Here is an 11,472-nt window from a genome sequence, read left to right as displayed (position 1 = left end):
GGCTTGTTCTTTCTTTGGTGGCTTCCCACCCTTTCCGTGGCCCAAGAAAGCCCCAAAGGAGATTCAAGGGGAGCCGCTGTCATCTTCAGACGCAGAACAGGAGAGCGGATGCCTCCGAGGGCTCTGGACCAGGCCGGCAGGGAGATCGCGCGTGCGTGCCGGGAGCCGAGAGATGGGGTGACTCAGCACAGCGCTTCCGCCAGCTGTAATTCCTGGGCTCGTTAAAATCAGCTGTGACAGAAGCTTAATTTTATTGCTACTTTCCTGAATAACGTCCCCCGGTTCGAGCCGCTTAGGGAGATTTGTTGCTTGCTTTGCTTTCCCGGAGCCGGCACCTGAGCTGAATTTGTGAACGCGAGCCGGGGAGGCAACTTCTCCAGCTGGGCTGCTGTTAGATCCTGGCATGGATGAAATGCCCGGGGTAGAGCCCACAAATCTCCCTGCACCTCTGCAAACCAGCCCGGGGGGTTGGGAAGGAGCCCCCTCCGCCGTGGAGCCCTGGCTCTTCTGCACGCGCATCTCTAGCACTGCGGCAGCTGCCACGGAGAGCAAAAGAAATGCGCCCGCAGGGACACGGCCCCGCGAGCCCTCGGGCAGTGGGGAATGGGAGAGCATCTTTGATCTCCTCCATTTATCCGGGGGGAATCTCACAGGCGTCCTGGTCTGGAGGGTGACCCTCTCCCCTGCTCCACTTCAAACAGGCTCAGCCTACCAGGCTGCTTTTCCAGCAGCTTCCCCAAAACCCACCTCTGTGCCCTCCTGCTTGCCCGTCGCTGCCAGCTGTGGACATTTTGCATGGCAGGTCCAACCCAGGCTGGCACGGACGTAACCTGTTGGACCGAGGTGCTCGTCCCAGGGGGCTGATACACAAGAAGGCAAGGGGCACTTTTGCATAAGCAAAGGTGTGCCAAGGATCCCTCATAGAGCAGAGTATCGCAGCGTCTCTCGGAGGGGGGGCAGACGAAACGACACCCCGGGGCCTCCAGCTCTCAGCGAGCCCGTTCTGCAAGAGGATGAGGGGGTTTTATCCTCATCCTAAACGTTATGCATCACAGGGCCCGAGGCCCCGGGGAGCTGACGTGAGCTGAAACTGCTGGAAGGAGAAGGTGGGCTAGGGATGGGGCCAGCTGGGAAAGACAGAAGTGGGAGGAGAGCAAGGGGCACGTTGCTCAGATACTTTTGGCACTGTTATATGGGAAATGACGCTGCCTGAGAGGTCTGGAGGCAGCGGGAACTGGGGATAGGGCGAGCTCCTGCATAGCAGAGGCATGGCTCGGAGGTGGCATCCAAGCTGGCGATGAGAATACAGGCCCCCAGGTGGGGTCGGGGTGGGGGAGCAGTCCCCACGGGCCCAGGGGATGCTACCTCGCCGAGCCAGGGTCGGGGGCAGGCGCTCGCTGGCAGTAACCGCCTTGTTCCCTGTTGCTGTGTTTCAGTTCCTCGCCTTCGGGACCCTTCGTGGAGAAGGAATGTGAGATCTATCGAGATTACAACGCGGAAGGCCAGCTCCTCCACTACAGGTAGCCGGGACTCACCTTCTCGTACGGGGCTGGGCCTGGGGGAGATGCCAGCCCTGCCGGGGACACTCTCTGCCAGTGCGAGGTGGGCACTGGATCTTCCCACCCCAAGGGACCATGCATGCCCAGGGGCAGATCCGGGGGGGCAGTGATGCCATCTCACCCCCCTCTTTGATTCCTGCTTCACCCTCACTTTAAAGCCAACTGCCTGGGAGGGGCAGCAACATCAGTCAGCACCGAGGGAGTCACAGCTGACTTCCTCTCCCAGCTTCCTGCTAATCTCTCTCCACTCTGCAGGTGTTAACCACCCTCTCTCCTTTTTAATGGCCTCGAGGTGCCACTATTCAAGCAACCCTTTCTTCTGCAATGTTGCTGCCTCTTGGCCATTCCCGGAAACGTCTTTTCTATTTCACAGCCCCACTGACTGTTTTGAGCTCTAGCTAAAAACCTGAGCTCAGGTGTGGTCCTATGAACTCAGGTGTAGACATGGCTGGCAGTGAAGTATCGGAGGCACTGTCAGGAAGGCTAGATTTTGTTTTACGAAACTGAGTCAGAGGCCTACATTTAACTACAGGGCTCGTGACAACCTTGTTGGACTATTTTTTTGGCTAGTTTCTTGGGTTTTTAAAACTTACTCTATTATCCAGTAAATTAATGCACATTCCAATTGTTATACTGGTTTTTGCTTTGATCTTACACCAAAAAATGCAGGGCTCTAGTCCCCCTCATGTATTAGTATTAGCACTGCCCTAGGCCCAGAGCTCCCAAATTTCCCATCCCACAGCTCCTGCAGCCCCCCGCTGTCTTCGAGGACTCCAAAGCCACCTCCTCCACGGAGGCTGTCATAGGTCTCTTCACCAGAGAGAGGAGCTATTCCATGGGCATTTTAGCAGCAATCAAAGCCTCACGTCAGGCCGGAGGCTGTCTGCTCGGCCAGCTGTTTTCAGTGCCATTCCCTTGTTGCTTGGACCCTTCCCAGCTGCCCCCGTCCAGGGGTTGCATCACGAATCCCCAGTGCTGCTTAGTGCTCATTTGTGCTACAGTCGCTAAAGGGAACGCCACGTCCTCACTTTCAGCTTGCGGGGGCCAAGCCCAGCCAAATTAACGGCATCCCTACGGGCGGCAGGAACAGGGACCCGTCATCTCTGCAGCCATGCGGGCACCAGCAGCTGGGAGCTGCACCCATCACTGCTGCTTGCCCCGGGGCCGTCAGCAAACCCGCCACTTGCTTGTACCTGGGAGGAACAGCCTTGGCCCCGAACACCCGTGTTCCCTGGCTCCTCGCTGAGATGCTTCTCCTCCCTGGAAGCCATGTTGTGCATTCACTCTGTCGCAGCAGGAAGTTGGACTAGTTTTGGGCCTCAGCCGGTCTCGAACAGCAGGGGAGAGGAAACCTGAATAGGGAGAAGGGGCTCCATGCAGCAGGGTTTGCATTCACCTCTGGCTGCAGCAGCCGGGGGCCTCAGGACAGTGCCCAGGTTGGGCCACATACAGATGCACCCAGCAACTGCAGGCTCCTGAAGGCAGCAGGCGGGCCTCCCGCAAGGGATGGGGGGCTGCGTGCAAAGCCAAAGCAGCTGTTGCCAGAGTGCTCACATGCGTGTGTGTGCGTGTGTCTATGCATGCATGTGTGTGTGCGCGTGTGCATTCATGTGTATGTGGGTGTGCATCTGTGGGTCTGCATGTGTGTGTATGTGCATGCCTGTGTGTGTTTGTGTGTGTGTGTGTGTGCGCCCATGTCTGTGGATATGCATGCATATGTGTATATGTGTGCACATGCATGTGTGCACGTGTCCATGTGTGCGATGTGTGCCCATGATGTGTGTATGTGTGTGTGCATGCATATGTGTGTGTGTGTTTGTGCCCATGTGTATGTGGGTATGTGTGCATATGTGTGTGTGTGTGTGCATGTGTGTGTACGTGCATGCATGTGTGTATGTGTGTGTGCATTTGTGCTTGTGTTCATCTGTGTGATGTGTGCCCATGTGTATGTGCATGCATGTGTGCTGGTGTCCATGTGCATGTGTGCATGTGTACATGTGTGCTTGTCTCCATATGTGTGACGTGTGCCCATGTGTATGTGGATATGCATGGATGTATGCATGTGTGTTTGTGCCCGTGTGTCAGCATGTGTACATGTGCTTGTATGTGCATGCATGTGTGTTTGTATCTGTGTATGTATGTTTGTGTGCATGCATATGTGCCCACATGTATGTGGGTGTGCGTGCATGTGTGTGTGTGGGGAGGGGAAATCTGTCCCCAGGAGGCACGTGTCCCCCTGCCTCGTGGGCTCCCCTAGCCCATCCAGCAGACGTTGGCAGTGGCTTCGTCCTTGCAGAGAGCTCTATTGACCGCTGCCGGCATCCCAGCAGGCCCCGCGAGGGCCGTGTGGCCGTGGTGACCCTGCCACAAGGCCAGAGAGAGGAGAGCCTGCCAGAGCGCTACAGCTCCGTCTCAGCCATGTGCCCTGCGGTCTGACTGGTGGCAGGGCAGGGGCAGGAGCGTGGCCTGGGCCAGAGTTGCACAGACCCCTTATCCTGCAGCATGAAACGATGCTCTGCTCGCCTGCTCTAGGAAACACGGCCGAGGCCGGCAGACCCTGGAGCAAGTGTAGACGCAAGCCAGTGCCTTCCGAGGCTGATTCCCGGTGGACACCGACCTCTAGGGCACGTGTCCGGGGCTTTGCATACAGGGCTCTTGGAGCAAAGCTCAGACCAGAGCATACTGGGACTCCTGGGATTTGTCCACACCATGCATCTGCGTGTCCTGCATCGCAGCCTCCCTGCTGCACTGCCGTGTTCATCAAATCGCAGAGCCATGGGGCTGGAAGGGACCCCCAGAGGTCACATCTAGTCCAACCCCTGCCTGAGGCAGGATCAGCCCTGTCCAAATTATTCAATCCATCATCTAAACTCTTTGTAAAACTACCATAAACCATGACACAACGTTAGACATTGCACCCAGACATTGCACCCGACATTGCACCCGAACCTGCCCAAGGGAAAGCAGGGGGACCACAGCCGCCAGCGTCTGGCTTCCATGAAACGTTGTCAACGTGCACACAAGAGATCCCAAGCAGAGGTTGTGCCCCCGCTGCAGAGGAAGGCACCCCCCACCCCAAGTCCATACCAACTGGACCAGGGGGGAAATTCCTTCCTGCCCCAGTGCAGCGTTGGCGCAGGGGCAAGACCCTCCAGCCAGGACCCTGTGGGGTTGGTGCCAGCAGGAGCATTGGCACAGCCAAGCCCCATCCCTAACACCCAGCACCTCTGGGGGAGGCTTCAAGCCCCCTGGCACATGGAGCAGTAGTTGTAGGTGGGGGGGAACGGCACAGCCCAGACGCTGGGAAATCCCCATATCGGAGCACGGGTATCGCTGCACCTAGATCCTCCGCGCCCAGCGTCCGTCCACCCTCTTCTTGACACCTCCAGTGATGGGGAGCCCCCCCTTCCCTGGCGTCTCTCCCACGGTCTCCCTGCTCTGACAGTGAAGAAGTGTTTCCTTATCTCCAACTAAACCTGCTTTGCTGCAACTTCCAGCCATGGCTCCGCGTCCTCCTCTCTGCAGCAGGAGACAAGGCGCTTTCCCTCTGGCAGCCGTTCGGGTACTGAAGGGGTGTGGGGAGCGTGTGAGTGGCGGTGCCTGGGCCGTGCGTGCCTGAGGGCGTTCCAGCTGCCCTACACTGCTGCCAGAGTGTGGATGTGCCCATCCAGTTGTGCCCAGCCCCGGTGCTTGGGGAGGCCCCAGCGACCCCCTGTCCAAGGCAGTCCTGGGGGATGGAGCTGGGCTCCGGGCCGTGGCTGCGATCTTGGCAGCATCCTGGTCACTCCAGAAGGAAGGTGCTGTTGATGCACTGACTCAGCTGCTGACGCCTGCTCCCCCCGCAGCCGGCGCCACTCCGGACAGCTCCGCACGCGTGAACAGACGGCGTCAGGACAAGGTCAAGGTGCCCGTGGCTTGCTGCTCAGCACAGGAAGGCCAGAAAGGGAATGCAGGTCCAGTGCATGGGGCTGTACATCCCAGTCAGCGGGACGCAGGATTTTTCACTGACCTGCTGGCAGAGCCAAGGTTAAAGCGGAAGTGGCCATGCAGGCAGACAGGTCTCCCCTGACAGATGCTTTTGCTCGTGCAGACCCAGCAAGCAGGACGGTGTTGGCCGCCTGCCCCGTTGCAGTCCCACTGGCAGCGCACAGAGCTGTACGTGGCCACGCTGACTGGTCGGCTCCTGCACCCGGGGCTCAAGTCCAGCCTCTCGCAAGACAGCTGAGCCTGGAGCAGCAGTCGCAGGGTGGGAGCTGCTGGCGGCACCGCCGGTGGCTGCAGAAGTGAAGGGGAGCGAGTTCGCCAATCTCAGTCCCTTCACCCTTTCCCTGTCACCGGGGGTTCAGATGCACCAGCTGCTTTGAATGTTCCCCCCATTTATTTCAGACCTGCGTCATACCCCCAGGGGCAGGGCTAGGCCGTGAGGTCGTGTCTCCAGGCTGTCGCGGATGGGCTTCCTGGAAGCAGCCAGCAACCTTGGATCATTTCTGGTCTCACCTGTATCTCACTGGCACAGGGAGCCTTAGTCATAGCCTCTCTCCCTCTGCAAATCCTGCATAAATAATGCCTTGCCCAATGCCTTGCCTCGCCTCATGGAGATAGGAGGGATAGGGACAGACAGCCCCTGAAGTTTTGCAGCTTGGGGATGCTCCTGTAGAAGAAGCCATGGCTTTTGCAAGTTTGGCGAAGTTCATCCCAACTCATAGACTCGTATTGCCGTGGGGCTGGAGGGGACCTGCGGGCATCACATCTAGTCCAGCCCCTGCCTGAAGCAGGCTCAGGTCTGTCCAAAGCAGCCCAGACCAACCATCGTCTAAACTCTTCCTAAAACTACCATCAGCCCTGACACAACACAAGACATGACATCTGACCCTGCCATAAGTGAAGCCAGGGGACCATGGCAGCCAACATCCTGCTGCAGCAAGGGGTGTTAATATATGCTTGAGAGATCCCAGGCCATGCCCCCACGATGGAGAAAGGAAAAACCTCCAGTCTGTACCAAACTGGTCCAATAAAAGCTGACACCCACAAGAATCCTACCCTGCCGGGTGTTTTCTGGATTGTCCCAGCTCCACCATCACTCCAGCACGCGAAGGCATGAACTACATCATCCCAGACAAGGCTTTGTCTACCTGGGTCTTAAACACCTCCAAGGATGGAGACTGCACCACCGCTCTGGGTAACCCCTTCCAGTGCTTCACCACCCTCCTAATGAGAAAGTTTTTCCTAATATCCAACCTCAACTTGCCCTGCTGCAGCTTGAGCCCATTGCTCCTTGTCCCGTCATCTGCCCCACTGAGACCAGCCCAGCTCCATCCTCTTTGCAACCCCCCCTGCAGGGAGCTGAAGCTGCTCTTCAATCCCCCTCGGTCTTCCCTTCTGCAGACTCAATCAGCCCATTTCCTGCAGCTTCTCCTCAGACTCCACATGCCCCAGCCCTCAACCATTTTCGTTGCCATCCACCGGACTCTCTCCCGTTCGTGCACATCCTGTCTTCATGCTCTTTGCCCAGTTACGGGTTGGTGAAGCGTCTCTTTCTGCGGGAGGCGCCTGTGGGTGCAGCCGCTGGAGCGGGCCGTACATTTTCAGACGGGACCTTTTCTCTTGGGTCTGTCCAAGTCCTATCGCTCCCTGGGGAAGGGGGCGATTTCCAGCAGATTTCAAGCCGCCCCCCTGTCTGCCGGGTCTGCCTGCGGGAATGTTTGACGCTTCTGAAATAAATGAGTGCAGATTTCCAGATCTGCCAAATAATTGCCTTTTGGAGAGGGAGGCAGGGGTGGGGGGGACCATCCCAGTTCAAAAAGATGGTGCCCGGCTCTCTCTGGGTTCACTGTGACACATGTGCTACATATGTCGGGGGGGGGTTGTTTTTGGGACGGGGCTGTGCCAATGCTCCTGCTGGCACCAACCCCGCAGGGTCCTGGCTGGGGGGTCTTGCCCCCAACACTGCACTGGGGCAGGAAGAGATTTCCCCCCTGCTCAGACTGGTGCGCACTGGGGGGTTTGCCTTCCCCTGCAGCAGGGGCACGGCCTGGGCCTGGGCTCTCTTGAATGTATATTAACATTTGCAGCAGCAGGCCGCTGGCTGCCACGGCCCCCTGCTTTCCCCACGGCGGCTTTGGGTGCAATGTCTCGTGTCGTGCCAGGGCCGAGGGTAGTTTCGCTGGTAGGTTCAACAGTGGATTTCTGTAGGATGGTTTGGGGTTGAACTAGATGGACACAGATTATGGGCTGGTTTGGACGGGGCTGATCCTGCCTCGGGCAGGGGCTGGACTGGACTAGATGTGAGCGCTGCAGCTACCTGCCAGCCCCGCGGCTCCGTGATCCTGTGACTCCAGTGGTCCTGATCATGGCAAAGGCGAGTGTTTCTTATGGACAGAAAAGATGGCTTCATGATTTTTTTTCTCATCCCCTGGATACAGCGGCAGGATGGAGGCGGCCTTTTTTAAGAGCGTGCGAGGATTGCGGAGCTTGCCGTTGTTTTCAATGAGCTGGGCGATCCCACGTCATCTCTGGAGTCCCGCTTAGGAGGCCACGGAGCAAAAAGGGACTTGTTTGGGGTTTCCATTTCCCACGGTAACGTCTCGGGGGACCCACGTGGATGCGTCAGAGGAGATCCCAAAGCGATCGATCCCAAGGTGCAATCCAGATTTCAAGGGCCGTATCCAGCCATTTCCCGAGAGGCAGAATTTGAGCGCTCGTGAAGTCTGGATAAAGCAGACGTAAGTGAAGACAGCCCCAGGAGCCTTGCGTGTTTAGGTAGGTAGTTTCTGTGGCGCTGACCTACTTCTGCTGCCAACAGCTTTCCCATCCGCAGCGGCCACGTTCCAGATACTAAACTTCCCTGCTTGTGCCCGTGTTAACGACCGAGGTTTCCAAGAGCGTCCCGTGCGGGAGAGGGGCCTTGATGTAGATCAAGACGGGATGCGTTTGCAAGGGAGATTTGTTGCGTGGCTAACGACCGTCCAGAAGGACTCGCTTCCACTTCTTGACCTTCGGGGCCCTTCGTCCTATTTCGAGACCATCTGAAGGACACGGCTGATTTTTCATATTTGCGGTGCCCTGCTGGAATCGCATTCATTTCTTATCAACTGGCTTTGTTTAAAATAGGGCTTGGGGTACGCGCGTTTGTTGTTACCCGCCTGATGGCGGTGATTAACTGTGACTCTAATTGACGGCATTAAAAGCATCGCATGTCCCCAGTTTCTACCAGAGCGTAATTTGTTGGGTTTTGCAACAGCGTCCGGGCACCTGGATTGACAAGCGGCCGCGCTTTTATTCCTGTTGCCATCAAAGCAGCGCTATTCGAATGCCAGACATATCTAGGCCCCTTGGCTCTTCCCGGCGGAGATCCAGCCCGTAACAACGTTTGTTCAGCTCGTTGCGAGGAGGGTAATTAGGACGAAGCCCGTGCGCGCGTGAAGGTGGCTGCTCCGGCGAGACAGGGAGGGAGGTGGTGTTGGATGTGCCGCGAAGGGGTGGATCAGTACGTCAGGACGTGAGATATTTTTCAAAGCACCGCCCGGTTACGATTTCCCAGCACCGAAGGCTGCCTGTCCTTTCCAAAGGCAAGGAGGGGATGCCTCAAAGGAGCCCGCGGGGCCGGAGGACGCACGTCTGTTCAGAGGTTTTTAAAACCCCTCGTCCCAAGTAAAGAGCACGTCTCGTCCTTTTCTGCGATGCAGATTCACAAGCCGGTTGATTTCTGCAATGAAACCTCAGGGGACGCTGGAAGAGAGTTTCATGCTCAGCCCTCTGGGATCTCAAGGGGCCGTGTGTCAGCCTCCCCTCCCAGGGCAAACAGCGCCATCGGCTTCAGCCCAATCACGCAAACAGCCAGGGGCAAATCTGTGCTCCGTCACGTGCCGGGGTCCGTACGCTTGGAAGCAAAGGGGCAGGGCCCTGTCCAGAGCGAATGGTGAAGTTTCTGGGCTGTGACAATGCCTAGCAATTACCTAGCAGTTTTCACGGTCAGAGGGTTTTGCAAACAGCAAATAAAGCCGTGGGGCAGTCACGGCTCTCTCTCTCTTTCTCCCTGCTAGCCACCTTCTCTTCCCATGTAAGCAGCTTGCAAAACCCCAACTTGGAGATCAAGGTTTGGGCCTCGGTACGTCACGGGTTTGATGTTTCTCCCTAGCAGGGTCGTGCCGTGCTGACTGCAGCGACAGGCCTGCCCTTGGGTCCAGAGGCTGCAGAGAGCATCGCCAAGTGTTGCCCGTCTGAGCGGAGAACGAAGCAGTGCCTGCAGCCATGCATCCTTGCGGTCGCCGACAGCGGGGACAGCATGATGGAGCTCTCTCGGCTGTATTGGGCAATGCCACTTCATCTTCTGATTTAAAGCCCAGCTCATTTGGTGTGCGGGTCTGCAGTGTAGCTCACAGACGAGGTGCTTTTTTGGCAGGCAGCCTGTTACCGGGTGCAGGCTGCTGGCTGACATATTAATACAGGCCACAGATCCAGGTATGAGAAGGGTTTATAAAATAGTAAATGGTGAAGAGAGAGCAAGGGGGATCGATCACTGACTGTCTCTCACCAGACAAGACACATGGAACGAGCAAGCCAGCAGTTTAAAACTAACACCAACTTCGTGGGGTCGGCGCTGCCTGGAGCATCCTCTGATGGTGGGGAAACTGCAGACCCTTTTCTGGGGCTACCGCCAGCGGGCACATTTCAGAGGACCCCCACAAAAGCAACAGCCAGACGGTCACAGACCCCATGCCCTGGTGGTCTACCTTCGTGAGGAAAGAGGCCCCAGGTACTTCTTATCTGGGCATCCCTCGGGGCTGCTCTAACTTGCACCCGATGGGCACGATCCCGCAGAGCTCGGTGCTCTCCAGCCGCCCTGCTCCCCTGTCACACAACTCCCCCTGCTCCATGCCCCCGCCCCAGGGCTGCAGGCTGGGAGGCGAAGAAGCTCCCCGGGGACTCACCAGTGCCACGGCCATGCAGAGGCCCACTGCAGCCTGGACACCTGGGTCGGAGGGAGGCCACGGCTCTGGACGAGCACTCGCGGCACCGTCACACGGCGCTTCCCAGCCCCAGTCTGGCTGTCTGCGCGCCGCGCTGGACATGGCACCCTTAGGGCAGTACTGTACCCCCAAGGGCTGTTGAGGGGACCTGTCTGCATCACTGTCCTGAGCACTCACGCACTCAGACGTGCTGCCAGGAGGCTCGGGGGAAAAGAGTGACCCTTCTGCTTTGGCCGCAAGCCCTCCAGCGCTCTTGCTGCTGCTTTTGCCAGGGCAGGAAGGGGAGAGGATTGCAACAGCGGCTCTGTCTCGTGTGCTCGGTTCCCGTGTGAGGGGGTCTTTGCATGCAGGGACGTGCGGTTGCTGTATTTTGAAAGAAAGGCGTCCATAGCCCGGAGGAGGGGTCTGTGGGCAAATGCAGGCTGCTCCGGCGTCTGGTCTACCAAGAGCACAGTGCTACCAGGTTACCGTATTGTCCCATGTACAACACGCAGCTGTCCCCCCAAAATTGGGGGGGGGGGGGGGGGTGTATTATGTAGAGAAGCTGACTTTTTGCCTGGGATAGAAGCAACCTGCTGTGATTCTTGCTCCACGGTGCAGCAGCTGTGCTATTACTACTGAGGCAGCTGAAGGAGTGAATTGACTTAAAGTGTCCTTGTTCTTCACTCCATAGGTGTTAATGATCATCTCTTTTCTTTTTAATGGTCGTGATGTGCCACTAATCATGCTAACTTTCCTTAAAACGAACTGCTTCTGGTCTCTCTCCTTCTATTTTTGTGCTCTTGTTGCAAAAAAAGCCAGCAGCCTCCTTCGCTGTATTGTCAGCAGTGTTGCTTGCACGCACATCAAGGGCAGCGATGCTCCTGCTCTGGGGAGGCCTTCCCTCGAGTCCTGCATCCAGGTCTGGGCCCCGCGCTTCAAGCAGGACGTGGACAGTTGGGAAA

At 57.4% G+C, this 11,472-nt stretch overlaps 1 protein-coding gene across 5 annotated transcripts in view; it reads left to right on the top strand.

Annotated features, from left to right (window-relative positions):
- ARHGAP39 (Rho GTPase activating protein 39) overlaps positions 1-11,472 on the top strand; it is a 160,391-nt gene that overhangs the window by 102,486 nt on the left and 46,433 nt on the right. For 4 of the 5 annotated variants that reach the window (XM_025193686.1, XM_025193685.1, XM_025193687.1 and 1 more), the window contains one exon: positions 1,437-1,520. In XM_025193686.1, coding sequence (XP_025049471.1) covers positions 1,437-1,520 — 84 coding nt within the window. Of the gene's footprint in view, positions 1-1,436; positions 1,521-10,016; positions 10,315-11,472 lie in introns of those variants that run through there. The other variant, XM_025193688.1, reaches the window with a different exon arrangement.

The sequence above is a fragment of the Alligator sinensis genome, unplaced genomic scaffold, assembly GCF_000455745.1.
Source record: "Alligator sinensis unplaced genomic scaffold, ASM45574v1 scaffold446_1, whole genome shotgun sequence".
Classification (NCBI taxonomy): domain Eukaryota; kingdom Metazoa; phylum Chordata; order Crocodylia; family Alligatoridae; genus Alligator; species Alligator sinensis.
Note: the sequence above shows the minus strand (reverse complement) of the source record. Positions and strands in the feature narration are given on the sequence as shown.